Genomic DNA, 20,063 nt, shown 5'->3' with positions numbered 1-20,063 from the left:
TAGCAAAACATAGTAGCGATAGATGGCAAGCAGCAGCAACAACAGCATGATGCAAGACATAGTCGTGATTCGGCGTCCATGTAATGTTCCTCCAGGTTTCCTGTTTAAACCTTCGGACGAAGACTTAGTGTTACGAACAAGATTGAAAATCCACAAGGATTTCACGTTGAGTTTATGCCTGATGCCAAAATCTACGACTGTCATCCCGAACATCTGTTATATACGTCTGGATTTGCTGCACAAGGAAACAAGGATGCATATTTCTTTTCTCGCTGAGGGAAGAAATTTGGACATGGGGATAGAGCTAACCGGGTTGTAAAAGATGCCTCTGGACTCTGGAGTAAGTCGATACCAAAGAGACCTGTCAACGGAGTCGATGGTAGGGTAATCGGTCATAAGAGTGACCTTGTTTTCTATAATGGTAAGAAGAAAAGTAAGGATGGGAAATCTAACTGGCTTATGAAAGAATTTGAAATATCTGATGAACGACAAGAAGAAGCTAAGTCGTATGATTTGGTATTATGTCACATATATGAGAATGTGGAAGACAAGAAATAAGAAACAGGTGATAGACGGAAAGACTGGAAGCTGCTACAAAGAAATAGCAGTGCTACTTCAAGACGTTCGGCTGCAACAAGATTATTGTGAATATTTAAAACTTTAGTAGTATATAGTTAGACATCTCGTCTGCTATTTGCTTTTCTGAACTTTAAGTTTGTTGGTTTTGTTTATAATTGGGACTTGTTTGGAGATAGTAGTGAAGGTGTCCTCTTTTATAGTGTATTATAGTCTTTTTCTGAACATTAATGTTTTTTTTCACAAGAGTAATCTACTAATACATTCTATTTGGATTTGATTTAAAGTTTGCTATGGGCTTTCGTGACCATGAGGATTCCTAGATGAGTATTTTTTTTAAGACTCTGAACTGAACCCTGAATAACCAAGATGTTCTTCATTACTGGTTCACGATAATATAGGTTAACTCTAATTTTACAGCAATGAGTTGCACTTCAAAAATCACGCATAAATGACCATTAGTGGACTGCAGCGCTTATGCAGTAGTTTCTTCTCTACGAAAAGGACTTCACTTCACATTTTCAATTTAATTGTTTCATGAATCTTTGAATTCTACCAAGTGAATAGCAGTTATGAATTTGAGCTTTATACAGTAGTCAAAGTACTTAAGCTTCTGTGTGAAACATGTCTTGCATTTGTAATATTCAAACAAGTTAAATGAGCTACTATTTAAGTTAATCGAGTTAATTGATTTCAGAACCTCTATGAATTTTATTTTGTAGGAGGAAAAACGTTTCAGTTCTAATTTTTGTAATTTTTTGGTTTTCATTTTGACAGTTCGGTAGTACTTGTTTGTGTTTTAACTGTTGCTTTGAGCTGAAAGGAAAGAATTTGTAAATAAAATAAAAATGGGGTTGCATTGTGTAATTGATTATTGAATGTCCCATACTTACGAACCAATCAAATCCGACTTTATGCACCGATAGACTATCCAAATCCACTTCTCAAACATTGGCGGTGCATCCAAACTTGCAGCCTCATGGCTATGGTATTCCCTGATGAAAGTGGTTGGAGTGGACAGAAAGAAGAAGCCATAGATAGCATTCACTAAAGATAACCATGGCTGGCATAATGGCCAAACCAGAGTTACGAGGACGGATCATGGCAAATATAGTATGCTGGCTTCTAGGAATTTGGTGCCTTCTTTCTTGGAACAGTATTGTGACAATACAAGATTACTATCAATACTTGTTCCCGGTATGTGTACTATCATCGTCTACCTTTTTTTTTACTTGTATGTCTTCTTTTAAAGAACCCAAATATGCCTATGTGCTTTGGGGGGTATGCAACATAGAAATAAAGCTAAAGGAGGAGGCAGATCAACTATCTACTGAACTTGCATTGTTTTCTTTTGTTGATGCAGGATTATTATTCGGCTAGAGTGCTCCCAATTGTTTATGAACCTGTTGTACTAACAATTACTGCTATACTAGCATATTATTTGAGGATTTCTACTTGTATTTATGAGTAATGCAGCAATTATAGTTGTAAGACTTGTAAGTAATCATATGCTTAAGTAATTACAATTCCTTTTTTGTTAGAATGCCGTTTCTGTGCTCATCGTTCTCTCCATTTACAGGGTCCAGAGCAAAGCGCGCTGGGGGAATTTGTTTGCACTTCTTCTGCTAATAGGTGTTTAAATTGGATGTGGCTCATTGGTAAAGGCTGGTGATTTTTTCTTTGAATCCTCAAATGCCTTGTTGTTTCTACTTATGACTAAGAAGATAGTCCCTGTAACCTACTTGACATGTACTGAGATTTTCTTCTTCCGGCTGATAAAAGAATTGGCTTGAGAGTTGAATTTTGATTTTTTTTCTTTTCTGAACGTACCATCCAACTGGTTCACAGTTCCTTTCTGGCTATGTTTACTGCTAAAATTAATTGTCTCCAATCTGAGGTATCCGAACATATCTCATTCTTACTTTCACAAACCTCAAACCAATAGCATTAGTTGTCAGCATGACCTACAAATGGCATCCGAACATTGGTTTACTTGAACGTGCATAGAAATGTAATTCAATTTTCAACAAATTCACTACATGTTACACAACAACGTACCTGATACGCGATCCCACTTTCACTATGGCACATGATGGGCAGTGGGAGTGGGAGTGGACTTTCAAAAATGGCATCTTCACCTGAGAAACCTGTCCCTCAATTCAGAAAAGAAAAGTTTGTATTCGAATCATCAGAATCTTTCATAACCTCCACCTTGGATTTCCCATTTCAAAGATTGTATAAAATAAAATTTAAACGGAAAACCAATGCAACATAATGCGTTTGATATTGATATATGTTGTTGCTTACTTGGGTGGCGGTTAAATTCTAGGTAGAATTCACGGTTCACCCAAAAGACTGCATAAACCCATTGTCATAGAGAAAAATCAGAATCTTGCACCCCTACTAAAAGCCCAAGCAGTTTTTGCACTCTTATTAAAAAAGCCCAAGAAAGTTTTGCACCCTATTAAAAGCCCAAGTGGATTAAACTTGTTTTTGCCCAATAGAAGAAAAAAATGTGCCACATACTCCGATAGTCGAAAAAAATCGATTTATCTACCACAGTTGTGGATACGAGGGTTTCTGCACTCAAACGTTTGATGAAGTGAACACGCCCTAACCGTTGATGTGCAATGATTTTCTTTATTGGTCTCTTCCATGTGGGGTGTACTTTTTTCTTTTTTTAACCCCTCTAAGTTATACTAGATTTTGTGCCCGGTTTTAACCATATTTTTGATTTAATAAAGCTCGGTTTCGGCTTCGTCTAGCCCCGATTTGAGAAGAAAAGATGAATATCACTCACATGCCAGTAATAGCTGTCGTCATCTTTTCCTACACATTGAAATCAGAAAGAACTTGGTAGTGAATCATTTTATTAGGGTTGACTAAGAACTAAAACTTCATTCCATAGTAGTTCATTCTCAAAATCATCAACACTTGGATATGAAAATTTCATATTAATTTGCTTTGTCAGATGTATCAACATCCACTGATGCATCAATTTAAGGGCAACCTAACTAACTACAGTCAATCATCCTAAAGTTGATTAGCTGACTTCTTTGTTTCTTAAACCTTTATGCACATTATTTACCATTCACCATCATGCGATTGAAATTATTTCCTAAAGTCAAAAATCTACATGCACACACATTTCTCTTCTATTATTTCCTAAACAACTAATTTGTTAGGCACCGGTCTCCTCCTTTAAGGGGAAGACTGAAAATTAATATAGATGCTTCAGTTTTGCCTGGTAACCATTATGCTGGAATTGCTTTAATAATAAGAGATTTTACAGGTCAATTGGTGGAGGCATGGACACTGGTAAAGAGAGTCAGGGATATAACTCAGGCTGAAGCTGTCGCTGCGCTAAAAGCTCTGCAATGGATTATTCAACTACAAATCCAGAATGTAATCGTGGAAGGTGATAACAAGAAGGTTATGGACAGCATCAATGGCCGGTGCAATATCTCTCCCTGGGAAGATGGTAACATTATTGAAGAGTGTCAGCACCTTGTTAGTTGTTTAGGAAATGTTGTTGTTTCCTTTAGAAATAGGAAGTGTAATCAAGTGGAAGATCTTCTGGCCAGGTTTTCTAGGACAAACAATTGTAGTAGGAATGGAGTATGAATCTCCCTGAGTCTGTTAGAGTCAAGCTCGAAGCTGAAAAAGTTATGATGTAACTCTTTGCCGTTTCTGGCTTTTAATGATCATATGTGTGTTTTTCTTTCAAAAAAGTTATGATAGAAAACAACAAGATCAGAACACGCAACTACATAGAAAATAGTTGGGTCTGGCTTCACAATCCCAATGAAGTCTTTAATTCATTAACCTACAGGGTTTCGTGAAAAACCTAAGGTTAAAGTAGAATCGACTCTAGTCGCAACTAGTATCACACAAGAGGTGTGAGGATTAGCTTTCCCAGTTGCTAAAGTTCTTCTTTATATAATCAGGATTTGCAACCTAAGTTACCTTGGTAACAAAGCATTCAATATTCACCGTTGGATAAAAACCTAATTAGATAAAAGCTAATATCTTTCAACCGTTAGATCGAACTTAGATTGCTACACACAACTGAAATGTGCTTCCGTTTAGATAAGGGTAACTATACCCAAACATGTGCACAGGGTTGGTTCAACAGTCGTTAACCGAAGTTAGCCATATGAGCACTTTCATATTAACCATATTCATCTTGATCACAACTAGTTTGAATGACTCAAATGAAACTTGTTATGGAGTTGTTCAATTGTTTATATTGTTGTAGAAGTATACAAGACACAATTGAAGCAAAATAGATTTTGATCCACTTGAATCAATTCATGAACATTGTAGCCACGGTTTGCAAAAGATTGTATTCCTTAATTTATAAATGTATTAGTTTATCAACAACTAATTTTAGAACTTAACCAGCTCAGGTACGTATACCGGTTTGCATACCTAAGTGGCCGGACTGAGTTTGGTTCGCCAGTACGCATACCACCAACCTCAGTAGAATTCTGGAACTTGAACTTTACGCCAGTACGCATACCGGTATACATACTTAAGTTCTCGGACTTCACTTAACTAATGAGTACGCATACGGGTATGCATACCATGGTTCCCAGACTATCACTAAACCAAGTAGTACGCGTACGAGTATGTATACCATGGTTTCGGATATGGACAACATATATGCAAGTAGGCATACTATGTTATATCTAATCATGGTTAGTCGTTCTAAACTCCATTTTTAATCATTAAAACTTTCTTGGAGGATGACAATAGTTGTTGTCCACAAACTATTAGCATCAAAACGATTTTCAAGTTATTGAAAAATAATCAGTACGAAACAATTCCATATTTACATCAAATGATTGTATCACATAAATCATGTAAGATGTTACCCAGCCATTTTCACGTGATCATCTTTTGACTTGCGTCAAGATAAGATGAACTTGATTAAAGCGAAAGTTTACCAACACATATTTCGAGAAATATGTAAGCGAGTTAAACTCATCTCGAAATGTCTAATGTACATAATCGAATACTATATAGTAATATGACCTTTATCTCAAGAAGGGAGATAAAGTAGAAATAGACTTTCTGAGTGATACATGAGTTTCAGTCTCCACATACATTTTGTTGATGAAGTTCCACAATCTCTCCTTAGTAGTTCTTCGTCTTCAATGGATGAACGCCGTGAAGTCTAAAGCTCAACTACACAATCTATCCTAGTCCAATACATTACTATAAGTAGACTAGAAATCAATACTTATAGTTTTGATCACTAAACTTGACAATCAAGCTTGAGATAGCAACGCTTGCGAGTTCGACCAAGCAATGCTCTAACACGAAGGAAATGTGGTTTAACCAGTCAATCGCATCGGAGTAAGATTTTTGAAGAATTTTGTACTCAAACATGTAACACTAATAATCATGATAGAGTTGAATTGTTTTCAGACATACGCAAAAAAAGTGGAAGAATATATGGCTTTACTTCAATTTACAAGCAATTTCGAGTGAGAGGTGAGACTAATGATGAAGTCGTAGATCAAGCTAAGAAGGAATAGGGAAATTGAAAGGTTATAGTTTCAACTACGAAGCTGAATTCACCATCACCAAACACTTCTTGATGCCATCGTAAGGGATGTTACTAAAACCAACTTTGTAATGCGGATCTAGTAAGTATGTAATGGGTCGTATTATAGTCTAATTAATAAAAGTATTACTACCTTTCTATCGTAGTATGTATTCATGATGAAACTCTAAATTTCTCCACGTACATATTAGATTATGAAAGGAAAATTGACTTATAAACATCTAAACCCAGCTGTAAAACAGAATTAGGTGATTTCGGATCAAATAACGGTCAAAAGTTCTTCACTTCCTATCCGTTATGCTTGTATATGCTGGGAGTTCCTCAGTTAACACCTGTATTTCCCTTTTTAGCTGGTTCGACACATTATCCCGGCCATAAAGAGTAAAAAGCACATATTTTCCTTGGATTTTAACGGATTTGAATCGATAAAATTGCTATTGGGTATTGATTATAAGATTATCCTGAGTATCATGATGAAGTGTTTCATCATTTTTCTTCAAAAGTTTTTTCAAAAGGATTTCACTATAAATCATCTTTTTCCATCTTAAAAATCCCGGATAAAGTTAATTCTCAAAAAATTAATCATTTGATTAGTCTAATTCATTCACTAATTGATTACTCAATTTAATCATTTTAATTAATACTAATAAATTTTTTTTTTAGTTTAGTCCAGATATCACAAAAAATTTCATGTCGTGTACAGTCCCAAAAAAAGCCAGCCTTTTACAGGGAAAAGAAAATAAAAAATTAAAATAATGTATTCATATCTGGCTTTTCCCTGACCGGCAGGCGGTTGCATATTTGCCCGACAAAGCATAGATTACTTTCAAAGTGGATTTCGTGAGCTACGTGTAAATACAAATCACAATAATAAAACTCTAATAAAATCGTCACGGCTTCTTTCGGGACTTCTCTCTATCCATTATCTCTCTCAAGTGATTCCAACGCGTTTCTCCTTCGTCTGTCCCTCGTTTCCGACACCCAAAGAAAATCAAAATTTGGGCGAAACTCGATTTCTGGATCATCAGATCGCTTAGATCCAAAACCCTAATTCATCCAATTTATTCAATTATCTTCTTAGAATCTCGGTATTTACCTAATTTCTTTCTTATTTGATTTCTCAGATTTTGGTTTCTAGGGTTTTTATTTGCTCCGTTCTGAATCTTTGTGTATTCACAGAAGGAGGTGTAATCATCATGTTTTCCAGGATGTTTGGTAAACCTAAAGAGGAAACTAATGCCTTAACAACGTTAGATAAATTGAATGAGGTAATAATACTTACTTCCCTTTGATTCAATTTTTTTTTCTTAGTAATTCATTAGATTTTTGTTGTTTGACTGTGATTTTAACTTAATCTTGATGTGGGTTTTTTAAGGAATCATGTTTTTGAGGAAGATTTTTGTTCATTATGTTGTGATCTGTACTAGGTATTATTGGTTTTCTTTAGGCACTTAATGATACTAAGTCACTAATTTGTATCGAAGATTATGTGTATCAATGATCTATTATGCAGCTGTTTAGAAGCCGGTAGCTAGTTTTGGTTTTATTGTCTTGTAGTCCTGTGATGGTTTTTCTGAAACTAGTAACTAGTACCTTCAATCCGGTTGATAATTACTTCATTGTTGGTAAGTTGATGATCAAAAATTCTATTGCGGTTATGGCAAACAGGCAAAGAGGTTTAAATTTCATTAACAAGTATTAGTAACTGATGGTGACTCAGGGTACCACTTATGTGGTTGAATTTACTTCTTTTGGTGGTAGTTGGAAAGATTGAAAACTTGTGTTGCCTTTTTAGAGACAAGGTTGTGGCGAAGAGGTTGAAATTTTCATCAACAACTATTTGGGATGATATATTATGGTGCTTTGTGCATTGCACGTGTAGTGGTTGTCTAGTTGGTATTCAAGATTTCACTTGTGCCTAGTAAAACTTTGAGACCGAGTAACATGACATATGAATTTGCTTTGTTTGGTATGTATCTTCTAATATGTGTTTCACTTTTCAGTTAAGATCTTATGAGCAATTCATGTCATCACCCCAATGTCTCATTTTGTGAGGCAGAGGTTTGTTGGGTTAAACTGACTTGTTGTCATCATCTCATAATTTTCTTCCTGCTGTTTCCGTTGTTTGTGATCTACTCTATATTCGTATTTCGGCATTTAGTTGGCATTTCAAATAACAACTGACACATGTGTGGATTTATGTAGACACTTGAGATGTTAGAGAAAAAAGAGAATGTCCTTTTGAGAAAGGCTGGACAAGAGGTCGAGAAGGCCAAGGAATACACGAGAGCTAAGAACAAAAGAGGTACACAATTTACTTTGTTACTGTTTTTTACTTTTTCTTTTAAGCTTCAGATAACTTGAGACTTATCATGTTCATATGGTACAACAGTACAAGTATATGCTGGTTTTGGAACACAACTTTTTTTTTTTTTTGCGTAAGTCAGTTATTGCGAGTAAATTTATTCTTCATGGGTTCTGATTTTATTTTGTAGCTGCAATACAATGTTTGAAGAGGAAGAGATTGTACGAACAGCAAGTTGAACAACTTGGAAATTTCCAACTGCGAATTCATGATCAGGTACATATGGTTTTCTATTAGCGAATTTCAAATACTGGCCATAGTGAACCCATTTTTTATAAAGATTCTAATCTTGCTTTACCCTTGTCCTAAATTTAGATGATCATGTTGGAAGGAGCAAAAGCTACAACAGAGACTGTTGATGCGTTAAGAAGTGGAGCTGCTGCAATGAAGGCTATGCAAAAAGCAACGTAAGTAGATTTTCTCTCTCTCTCTCAATGTCGTTGCACGAAGGTGGATGTCACAACTCTCTCATTCCACATATATATGCCAATATCGTTACCCACGAAAGGTGTTTTACTGAAATCGTAACTGTATTACAGAAACATCGATGATGTAGACAAGACGATGGATGAGATTAATGAGCAGACCGAGAACATGAAGCAGATTCAGGAAGCGTTGTCAATGCCCATTGGAGCTGCGGCCGACTTTGATGAGGTAACCTTTGACATTTTATTTGTATTTGTTCAGACTTAAATTAACCTTAACCAGAGAGTGATAGTCAATTATCTTTGTTGGTTGCAGGATGAGTTGGAAGCTGAACTTGAGGAGTTGGAAGGAGCAGAGTTGGAGGCACAACTTCTAGAACCCGCAACCCAAACTCCTGCAGCTCCAGTATATGTACCGGCAGGAAGGCAACCAACACGGCCTGCTCCTCAGAAGAGCAAAGCTGAGGAAGATGAGTTGGCTGCACTAGAGGCAGAGATGGCTCTCTGAACAGGTACTTATCTCCTAGTCTTTTGTTCTCATCTTTTCATCTTCACTAATTATAGGAAAATCAGTTATGGAAAGAAGTAGAGCTACAAAAAAGGTTCAGTGTTCCTTGAAGTGTTTTGTTTTTTTCATGATCCTGATATATTTAGTGCTTCAAGTTACTAGGAATACCCAAATATAGGGTTCATAGGCTTTTCTAGAAATGAATTATCTGCGGGTATTCTTGGAAAAGTACAAATGTTAAGAAATGTTAGTATATTTCAGGGCTGTTAAGCCTGTAATTATGTCTTTGAGTTTTGGAACCCAATTTTTTCTATGTAACTTTCACCTTTAATTCCTTTACGGACATAGAAAACCTTGTATAAGAATGCTTTTCGAACAAGCGTTTAATCAAAAATTGTAGTTTAATCAAAAATAGTAGTATATCATGTAAGATAGCTGATTTAGGTTGTTTTCTTTTTTTTTGTTGGTATATAGCAGGTCCTAAATCAGGCCTAGAGTTACATAAGAATCATCAATCATGTAAAGATTGGTTGGTGGGAAGATGTCGGTCGGACAGTTACCACTCCATTCACATTCACATAAACATTGGGTGTTAAATGTGCATTTAAATGCGAAGGAAGACAATATTGTACAAAGAGCTTTATATAAGTAACAGACAAAATTTATCTCTTTAATTTCTGAATTCTGGTCACAGGATCCAGTTGTTTTCTCTTCTTTATCCTCTGTATAATTGTTTGGTAATTGTTTTTACCCTGTTTTGCGTATTTGATTTTGTATCTATGGAGTCGTATATGGTAGACCTTATAGCAGGTTAGGAAGAAGAAAACTTTGTTCTCTTCAACGAAGTTAACACAGTTTTGTAGCCCCCACAGTATTGTGTCCGCCACTGTGGATCTCCTTGCTGTCTCTATTTGGTCATAAATGAACAGCTTCTTAGCCTTGCAATATGATGGCTGCTCTTGCGTTCGCCTTCTTTTTTCTGTACTTTTATGTGTGCAGAGTCTTTAGCTTACACTTTCAGTATATTAAGAATCATTTATTTATCATCAATAGAACTGGAAGCTTCAAAAACTCGAATATCGGCAGAGAAAAGAAGAAAAGAGAAATACCCCGAAGAGCCTGAATTAGTCCTAGTGCTATGTGCTAAGCTGTATTTAATTGGCCATGTTTTCCTTGCCAGAGAAACAGAGAATGCCTAGAATGGAGATTTATCCCATCAATTCACAATCCTCACTTTTGTAATCCAAAAAAGGATTCTGTAACTTTTAACTGTTTCCTTATTCTGTATTCTTTTGTTTTTATCTCGTATAAAAAGCATGTGAAAAGGCATCCACATGATAAACGATGTGAAAAGGCATCCAATACTCCCAGGTCTAGATGAAAATCGATCCTAGTGGACGCATGACTTCCACGTCCACCTTATTGACACGTGACTTTCACAGTTAACTTAGAACACTGTATCCCGAAAAATTCCCTGTGAGTAAAGTTTCGGGCTTATTCTGGGTGGGTGCTCTTGGTTCATGCCCATTTCCACACCTACCTATGTACGGATGTAGTCCACCAAATAGGAATATTAAGATGTTAACTACGAACAATGAAAATTAAAGAAAATCAATGTTGTTTTGGGTTTTTTCTCTTGTAGTATTCATTATTCTCCGTTTATAGACATTATCAATGGGTCCATGGCTGATACAGTAGCATCAACCACCAGGAATTAGGGTTCATTGTTTTTAATGAAGGCGGCTTAAGAGAGAATTTAGCATTTTCTAATCGTTTTTTTTTTTTTTTTTTGGAAACAATAATGTACCTTACAGGATCCATTTTTTCTGTTAAACAATGGTTTTACCTTGACAACTTGGAATGTCAATTACAAGCACATTGATTTCATTTTGCTTAAAGTAAGTTAGCTTGGAACTTAAGCCAAAACACAATTACAGCCAAGAAGACTTCATAATGTTAACTAGAGATTGATTTTGTGAGGATTAAAAAAGATACAATTTTTAATGATGTCTACTTTTCTTGTTGAGCAAATTTTGATATTCAGCAAGATTGTTACAAGGGTCACCGAGACTGCGAGACTTCCTGGGGGTGTACTAAAATCCATACCAGTTACGCATTCGGTCGAAAACTTAAGCAGGGACAAAATTGAAGGCATGAAGGGGAAAAGAAAAGCAAAAATCCTATTACGTAGAAGACGAACAAATACAAGCTTAAGATAATTCTACAAAATTTGGATAACTGTAAAGCGGTAAACCGGACAACTGACCCACTTGCCCATAATTGCCTCCACCCCTATTTAAGGATCCAAGGTAATAGACAAATAGTACACTAGTACTTGTAGATCTGTCTCATGCAAAGCCCACTATACTGCTAAGGATTTCACTTGTCTGTTTCTTGGTAACTTCATTGTGTTTTGGGTAATTTGTCTCAATTTGGAAAATAACGTGTTTCATCAAGAGTAACTTTGCTAGGGAAAGAAAAAACCCTTGCCGTAGTAACTTTACTAACTTGCTTACTTGTCTAAACTTTGACTGAGCCTCTCTCTCTTATTTCTCTCATCATCAAAAATGAAGAAGAAAAAGGTGATGGAAAATATTATATTACATAGTCAAGCTTAGTTTCTGTTGATAAAAAAAGCTTTTTTCATCTTTTTCTCACCCCTTTAAAACAGAAGCTGCCCAAACTTCATTTCAAAGAAAGACAGACATCTGAAAAAATTTGTTTTAGGCTCCGAGAGAAAGATGGGAAGAGCACCTTGTTGTGACAAAGCTAATGTGAAAAGAGGTCCATGGTCACCTGAAGAAGATGCTACTCTCATAAACTACCTTGAGAAAAATGGCACTGGTGGAAATTGGATTTCTTTACCTCAAAAAGCAGGTGCAAATTCAAAAACCCTTTGGCTGACTACATTTCTTGATCTTTTCCTCATGCTTCTCTTAAGATATGATCAGATTATGCAACTTAATTTTCTGGCTCTCAGTTTCGCAGTTCTTGATCATTTTTTGATTATCTTTTTCTCTCTAAATTCTCTGAACTAATAGTCCAACTTTGTGTAATTAGGCCTAAAGAGGTGTGGCAAAAGTTGTCGTCTAAGATGGCTTAATTATCTTAGACCAGACATAAAACATGGAGGGTTTACTGAAGAAGAAGATAAAATCATATTTTCTCTCTACAAAAGCCTAGGAAGCAGGTACTGGTCATACTTTTTTGTCGAGTTCTGTACACATTGAATTTTCTTGTTAACTATTCCTTGAGTAGTAATAATAATCTATGGTTTGTGGGGTTTTTGTAAAATGTATTATTATTAGGTGGTCGGTCATTGCATCAAAACTACAAGGAAGAACAGACAATGATGTGAAGAACTATTGGAATACAAAATTGAAGAAGAAGTTCTTTGGAAAACCCATTCATCAGAGTGCAATCAACAACAGTAACATGGCCACCACAAGCAACAGCACTCAACATATTCAACTTAGTTCATTGTCGGATCATGTCAATAACAGTAGTTACGGGCTCTCAAATCAGAATTACTCTTCAACGTTACCGTTTGCCCAAGTTCATGGCCAAGATGAAGGTATTGTTAAGACAGAACAACCAATTCATCATTTTCCGTTACCAAGACTCATGGAACCATCTGAATTTGATTACAACATTGTTTCATCATCGGCAACATCTCATCAACAAGAAGTTTCGGGTTCGGGGGTGGTTCCTTTACTTACTACATCTTCAACATCATCAATAGGGTTTAGTGACAACTATATGTCATACTCCGGTGGTAATAATAATGATCTTAGTGCCACCACCACTACTGTTGAAAGTTATGATGATGGGTTCCTAATGGGGTTTGGCTTAAACTATCCTTATTCCTCCTATGATTTTCTTCAAGATTTCAGCAGTAACTTTCATGAGAAAACTAGTGAAGAAGAAGTAGTTGCTTCAAATTCTACTAATGGTAATAGTGCTTTTTATGCTAGTTTCACTTCTAGCGTTACAAACTAATTTAAGGAATTTTCAATGTAATGGTTTTCAAGATTATGATGAATATAATTATTAGAATTTGGTTTTTAGTTTTTGGACATTAATATTCTAGTCTAGTCTTGTTATTATTCTTTTGAATAGTATTTTCATGGAAATTATGATGGAAGCCATAATAATAGTTCAAGGAAGGGGATTTGGTCTTTATCATGTGTTGTTATGTGTGTGTGTATGTGATCATCATGATCAGCAAAAGAAGATTCTGCAATGTTGTGTGATGACTAGTCAGTAGTCATGAAAGTTGCATGGATGGCTAATTCAAAGCTTAAGAAAATGTCTACCTCAAAAGAAAAACACTTTCAAACATCATATAAAGTATTCTATGTTACTATAATTATGTAATGTTTTTCTTTCTTTTTCTCACTTTTATTTTTCATTTCATTACATTTTAAAAATTGGAGTCACTTTTGTTAGACTCTACTGCAAAAGAAAGAAACCTGATACCCTGCATTATCATTCAGAGCCTTTGACCATAGTCAACACGGTTGACTCCCCAAAGACCAATATAACATGACTCATCAAACACCATCATCCATTCGTCAATTTCGACGGATGCCCCACCAAATGAGAAAAACAGAAGATGGATATGTTCAGTAATTCTTTATGAGCCGCCATATTAAATTAGATGAAAGCCGCTTAGAGACACAAACAGTGGGCCCCAGCCGCAAGAGAAAAACAGGGGATCCGGTTGTAGGTATGGTGTGAGTATGTTGTTTTTCGTGTAGTCCATTTACACGGTTTGTAAATAATTTTTGATTCTCAAAATTGACATGGAGTCTAAAGTCTGACATTTATCTCACTTGGGTACCCTATGGCCTATATAGGTTTGTACCATATATGACCCAAACACAAAACAAATTACAAAGATGGGTGTAAAAGCCACCGTAGATAAAAGGGCTGCCTACCCTATAGGTACAAGTTAGAAAGCTTTTTTGATATTGATATGACTCTCACAAGTAAATGGTTTTTAAATTGGTTCAAGAAAGTGTGTTATGAGGAGACGTAATTGACGAATAGCTCCTAAAAAGATTTTGATTAAAATTTTCTAATAGTAGTATAAACCATAAAGTGCTAGGTCTGATTTTATAAGTAATAAGCTAGATAATCAAGGTAGTGTTTGGAAGAACACTCTTTGGAGTGATAACAGAGAGACATTTAATACTACGTAAAATGAATCGCTTCGGAATGAAAACAAACAAGGGTTTAATAAAAAGAAATCAAACAAGTCATTAAGGTCAATAATCCTAGTGAAATTCCAATCAACATTAAAAAGCTAGAGATTAACTTTCACCTATGAAAAAGATATCAATGTTAGTCTTTAAGGTCAAAAACCCTATCAAAATTTTAGCTGACAAAGAGTGTTTATTCTTCTTGAATTTTGCTTGAAATTCTAAGATTCTTCTATTATTGGTTATATCTAGGAGATAATAAACAAGGGAAAAAAGGAAATGCACTGCTCTATCCGATTATACCAGTTTTCGGCATCTGTTGTTGCCTACTAGTAGGCGCCTAAATATGGGCTTATTGTCATCACTTAGCGGCTTGACTTTGATGCCATCAACATAATTCATTCTTGAATCTTTATCCTGATTCTTAGAACTTCAATCAAATCAAGGCTAGCGAACTATGGTTAGAGTTTCTAAATGTATACAGTCACTAGGAAAAATGAAGCTTCTCTATTCTGACTTAGTTAAGTTGTTTACTCATCATCCACTTAGAACTACATCAAAGATTAAAAGATTAAAACTTAGTTGTGTGCAGCTAATTAACGACTAATTATGATTTGCGACATTAAGTCGTGATGTAAACGATCTAAACTCTTATCCATACAATTATATAAAGGTTTACCCGTTAAGCAACGTAGACTCACTGTAGCGCCTGAAAAATATAAAACGTTTCCCAGCTGCAACTTGCATTATCTTATACAGGTAAAAGTAAAACCGGGGCTCGATCAAAAAAGCAAGAGACAAAATAATCAACAAGGAATATTTCAGATTTTATAATAGAACAGAACAATTTAAAACATGTTTTGGAATTTAGAATGCATCATCTCACCGCCCAATTGTAGCATTATAGTCAACAAACATAAGTAAACATTTTCCTTAGAATTTGTGATATTATTTCTTCGTACATGTATAGATACAAAGATAGATTCTCAAAAGCACAAGGTTAATTCCAAGTCAATGAATAGACATTACAATTTATCAAATGAAACCAATAAGATTACTCAAGCAGCAATAATCAAGATTATATTTGGACTATTAGCCTGGCCATATGACTCAAGCTGGTAGTAGTGGATAATCCAATAGCAGACAATTCATTATTTTATCTTTGGATGTGCACAGACATACAAAAGTTTCGGATGTAGCTGATTTGTTTAGAAGCAAAAGTTCATCTATATGGAATATACTTTACTTGATTTTAACTGTATCGGGTGAAACTATTTCATGAAACCAACAATTTCACTAGTGACTTCAGAGAACAACATTTCTAAAGCAAAGTTGCAATTTGAATACCACAAGAACACATTCAATTACAGATACCAGAAAAGGGAAGTTTCAGGTTCAAAAGGATTAAACATTCTGGATATGCATCGAGATGGATTCCAGCAGTCAAGCGCTAACCCATTTTTTCACAGTGAAACGTTAAATAATCACATATATTCTTCTAAACATACTAAATTACCTATGTATCACATTCTAGATCTGAGCAATAACCGGGTTGACAAGCTCCAAATAATCGAAATCCTCTGTTATACCGATCTGTATGTATGAGTAGATGCGTTAATTAGTGGATGCAGATGTAAAATGGGTACACACGAAGACAAAAATTCTCTAAACATTAGCATAAAATGGACGAGGCTGGAGCAAACAATCTGGAAAAAAAATGATCAATGTGACATGGGACAAAACTGACTTATTCCGCGTATTTAAAGGTGGCAGCTATTATGTTTTTGTACAACCTGAAATTCAGGTTTCTTTCATTTTTCTATCATGCAAGGGAATATCACTAGTTTCCAATGGTTTTTGTTTGCTCAGCATCAAGTAGATCTAAGTTCTCAGATCAATATTTTTGTTTGATACAGGAAAAAGTTGGGCCTTGCCCCGTAGTTAGACCACGCCAGCCCAGTCTGCCATCCCCAACTCTACCAATCCCACCCCTCCACCTGTACATAGTGGAAGGGGGTGGATATTGAACCCCTGAACTTCCTTAAAGTGATGTGGCATCAACCCTACTAGAGGGGGATTCTCAAAAGTTCTCAGATACATACATTAAGTAGGTTCATATCAATCAAGAGTAAAAATCTAGCAAACAGCGTTACCTTGACTGGTACAAGATAGTTCCAATGCAATGTGATAGAGTATCTCGTTGAGGGAGTAAAATAATATTCTAGGAAAAAAAAATACCTCTGTATAAAGGTTTTCGAGCTGCTCTTTGGCCTGAGGAAAATTTTTGGAACACCACTGCCGAATTGTGAAGATGTTGTCTGGGACATAGTTAACCAAAGCAAATGGTTCATGTGCATTCATATCTAGATAACCCCAAACTTGGGTGATAGGAAAAGAAAACCAAATAGAAAAGTAGAATATAAAACCTGTCCATCTGTTTGCTGCTGCATGGGAGACCTCAATTGCATTTTCTGCCAATGTTAACATACACAAAGGAATCAGTATCCTACTGCTAGAAAATGAATTAGAACGACATGTAAAGGAAATACAAACAGTATGCCCAGAAAATATATAGAAGGCTTCGACTCTTAAGCAATAGCAAATAGGAAAAGTAAGAGAGTATTAACTCATTGCTTCAAGAGTCGCTGGATCATTGTCTGCAAATTGCCCCATCTCACTCTATGTAATCAACCACAAGTTCCTGTTAGTAGTTGCAAAAACTATGCTTCTCCATAGAGGAAAACAAAAACTAGTGTACCAAGGGCTAGAACTACCTTCAGCTCGTTATACTTGGTCTCGACCGTTTTCAGCTCAGCCAAGGCCTCCTCTCGTTCATCCTGTAATCAAGGCACAAAAGTTAAATTAACGAAGGCCCAACCAGTTTGCCAATATGAAGTTTATGGCGCTGAACATTGCCTAACTAAGACCTTTAAACACTTACGGAATCCTCTCTTCCCTTCTTTAAATTATCTCTCTGTACAATAAGTTCAGCTAGCCGTTTTTTGCTGCTCTTTAGATCAGATCCTAATTTGTTGGACACATTCCTCAGCTTTTCACCAAAAACATCACCACGATTACAATGAAGACAGAATTAACCAAATTTAGTATCAGTTATGCTCAAGCTAACATATGAAGCTAACATAAGTGGGTAAAATTTTCACCTGATTTCCAGCACAGCTTGGAAGACTCCAAAAGTAAATCTAGAAATGCAAAAATCCGTGCAAATGAGTACAAAATGTCATCAATAATAAGTTTCGAAGCAGATATCCATTAGAAAAATAAGTTACAAGTAACAATCATATTCCCCGAAAACATCATGTACTCACAGAACTTCCAATTTTATCCTTCAACACAAGGTCATCATCAACTAAACTTTGTATAACATCTTTAACAGATTGGCTGATAACTCCCTTCTTAGGACCCAACTTCTCAAGTTCTTTAAGCTGAAAATCAGTACACACCCAGAACAAGACACACATTCAGAGCATCATACACACTTTAAGTGTCTCCACCGTGAGACAACCCCAAAAAACAAAGAAACTCGACAGAATATAGACATAACCTAACAATGCCCATGGTCCCCGCATCGAAATTCAAACAAACAGTTCATATACGCTATGAAAAACGTATCCAGTTATCCAATTTAAACTATTGTATCGATTACTCACAAGATAGAAGTCCTGGGAGTCATAAAAGATTTCTAACATCTTCTCACGCTTCTCTTCCAACGATAACCCTCTTTTCTTCGACTGTACACAGACATAAAATAGAATAAAAAACATCAGAAATCCCCAAATTAGTAATCAAATCCCTAAATTATTTACAATTAACATGAAAATTAAACCATAATACACACCCTATCAAACATAATCACATCAAAGAGTTCAAAATCATGACTGAAAAATCTGAGAAGTTGTAAAACCCTAGTTAAAAGAAATCACACTAAAACGACAACAAAATCTCGGTCTAGATCTAGGAATTTCATGCTTTACACTTATATTTGCTGAAATTCTAGAATGAGCAAGGTAAATTAGGGTTTCTGAAGAAGAAGAAGATTTTACTCCTACCATTATTTTGCTAGAGGAAGGAGAAAGTGGAGCGTAAATGTGCTTCTGTTTGGCGGGATATTTCCACCAGACCCATTTTACGTGTGTTGAATCGGATTGTGAAAGTGGTATTGGACTCGGGTATTGGACCCAACCATCAATTCTTTGACCGAGTGGATCATGGGCTTACAACAGGACTACCCTTTATGCAAGAGACTGTTTGGTAACTTTTCCTGGAAGACTAGAAATACAAGTGGTCTGAACTCTCAAATGGTCAGAAGGAAAAAAGAAAAAATTCTTCACAAAAAAGATACTGTTGTCTTCTAAAATTCATTGTAATCGGTTGCAAACTAACTTTTAACTTTCCGAACATCTGGATTATTCTAAATGCCTTAAGAGTTAAGAGTATGCTGGGGAGGTCCCGTTGAGGGGCGGAGGCATGTGCAATTGTCCACCCAACCCAACTGCCTCCCAAGCCCAATAATGATCATCTAAGCCGAATTTTAGGCATTCAAGCACATTTGCACCCCTTGAAATATGTGTTAATTGATAATTTGCCCACCCATTTCTTAAAACCCGGCTCCGCCCGTTGGTGAGTCCTATTTGCATACAAAACGATCAACCGTGTTAGAGTATCCGTTCTTTTAGTTCAGAATTGTGAATATTCTCCGGTATTCCGCAAGAAAGTCATTTTTTAAAATCTATGGCAAATGTAGCAAATATGATAGAAGTGTGTGGGCTTCCAACTCAAAACCAATTGCCTTTGAGTGGAGTGGGGCCACTCATTACGGGCCCTAGCTCTGATACTCTACTTAACATTACCCACTCATTATCGGGTCTAGCTCTCCACTCCACTCCACTCCACTCATAGCCCACTCATTATGGGGCCTAGCTCTGATACTCTAAATCCAATTGGCAATGAGTGAAGTGGCTCCACACCTTATTTATTAATATCTAGGCTAAGGAGTTAGCTACGTGGAACTATCTTATAGTTTCTCCAACATGCTCCCCCTCCACGTGTAGGGCGGAGATTAAACCACTACAACGTGGACCTTTGTACAGGTGGACGGGAAATCCTTTGGGTCTACTTCTCATTCCACTCTCATACGGGCCTAGCTCTGATACCATGTTTGAAGTGTGTGGGCTTCCGACTCAAAACCAATTCGCAATGACTGGAGTGACTCGACACCTTATTTATTAATATCTAGGCTAAGAAGTTAGTTATGTGGGACTATCTTATAGTTTCTCCAACATGCTCTCCCTCCATGTGTAGGGAGGAGATTAAACCACTACAACGTGGACCTCTGTACGGGTGGACGGGAAATCCTTTGGGTCTACTTCTCATTCCACTCTCATACGGGCCTAGC

At 36.2% G+C, this 20,063-nt stretch overlaps 3 protein-coding genes across 6 annotated transcripts; 2 read left to right on the top strand and 1 right to left on the bottom strand.

The window, feature by feature from the left end:
* The first annotated feature begins 7,048 nt into the window (after positions 1 to 7,048).
* On the top strand, positions 7,049 to 10,393 carry LOC113295940 (vacuolar protein sorting-associated protein 32 homolog 2-like). 3 transcript variants are annotated; one of them, XM_026544270.1, is made up of 8 exons: positions 7,049 to 7,236; positions 7,328 to 7,416; positions 8,354 to 8,453; positions 8,644 to 8,729; positions 8,829 to 8,920; positions 9,053 to 9,167; positions 9,255 to 9,450; positions 9,921 to 10,393. In XM_026544270.1, the coding sequence occupies exons 2-7, from the start codon at positions 7,345 to 7,347 to the stop codon at positions 9,444 to 9,446; spliced, it is 657 nt and encodes a 218-aa protein (XP_026400055.1). In that variant the 5' UTR covers positions 7,049 to 7,236; positions 7,328 to 7,344; the 3' UTR covers positions 9,447 to 9,450; positions 9,921 to 10,393. The 3 variants fall into 3 exon arrangements, with proteins under 3 accessions (XP_026400055.1, XP_026400056.1, XP_026400054.1); XM_026544271.1 differs by having other exon boundaries at positions 7,050 to 7,236; positions 7,331 to 7,416; positions 9,924 to 10,393; XM_026544269.1 differs by having other exon boundaries at positions 7,051 to 7,236; positions 9,924 to 10,315.
* Positions 10,394 to 12,125: 1,732 nt separating this feature from the next.
* On the top strand, positions 12,126 to 13,522 carry LOC113300633 (transcription factor MYB87-like). The gene is made up of 3 exons (XM_026549838.1): positions 12,126 to 12,323; positions 12,507 to 12,636; positions 12,755 to 13,522. The coding sequence occupies exons 1-3, from the start codon at positions 12,188 to 12,190 to the stop codon at positions 13,443 to 13,445; spliced, it is 957 nt and encodes a 318-aa protein (XP_026405623.1). The 5' UTR covers positions 12,126 to 12,187; the 3' UTR covers positions 13,446 to 13,522.
* A 2,369-nt stretch (positions 13,523 to 15,891) lies between these two features.
* Positions 15,892 to 18,762, bottom strand: LOC113300526 (meiotic nuclear division protein 1 homolog). 2 transcript variants are annotated; one of them, XM_026549731.1, is made up of 10 exons: positions 18,718 to 18,762; positions 18,319 to 18,399; positions 17,977 to 18,093; positions 17,812 to 17,850; positions 17,592 to 17,699; positions 17,425 to 17,487; positions 17,278 to 17,329; positions 17,077 to 17,121; positions 16,889 to 16,968; positions 15,892 to 16,243 (listed from the first exon to the last, which is right to left on the bottom strand). In XM_026549731.1, exons 1-10 carry the CDS (start codon positions 18,718 to 18,720, stop codon positions 16,181 to 16,183), a joined length of 651 nt encoding a protein of 216 aa, XP_026405516.1. In that variant the 5' UTR covers positions 18,721 to 18,762; the 3' UTR covers positions 15,892 to 16,180. The 2 variants fall into 2 exon arrangements, with proteins under 2 accessions (XP_026405516.1, XP_026405517.1); XM_026549732.1 differs by lacking the exon at positions 17,977 to 18,093.
* Between the last annotated feature and the right edge of the window lie 1,301 nt (positions 18,763 to 20,063).

The sequence above is a fragment of the Papaver somniferum genome, chromosome 7 (assembly GCF_003573695.1).
Source record: "Papaver somniferum cultivar HN1 chromosome 7, ASM357369v1, whole genome shotgun sequence".
NCBI classification, from domain to species: domain Eukaryota; kingdom Viridiplantae; phylum Streptophyta; class Magnoliopsida; order Ranunculales; family Papaveraceae; genus Papaver; species Papaver somniferum.
The sequence above is the reverse complement of the archived record's forward strand: the minus strand, read 5'-3'. Positions and strand labels throughout refer to the sequence as shown.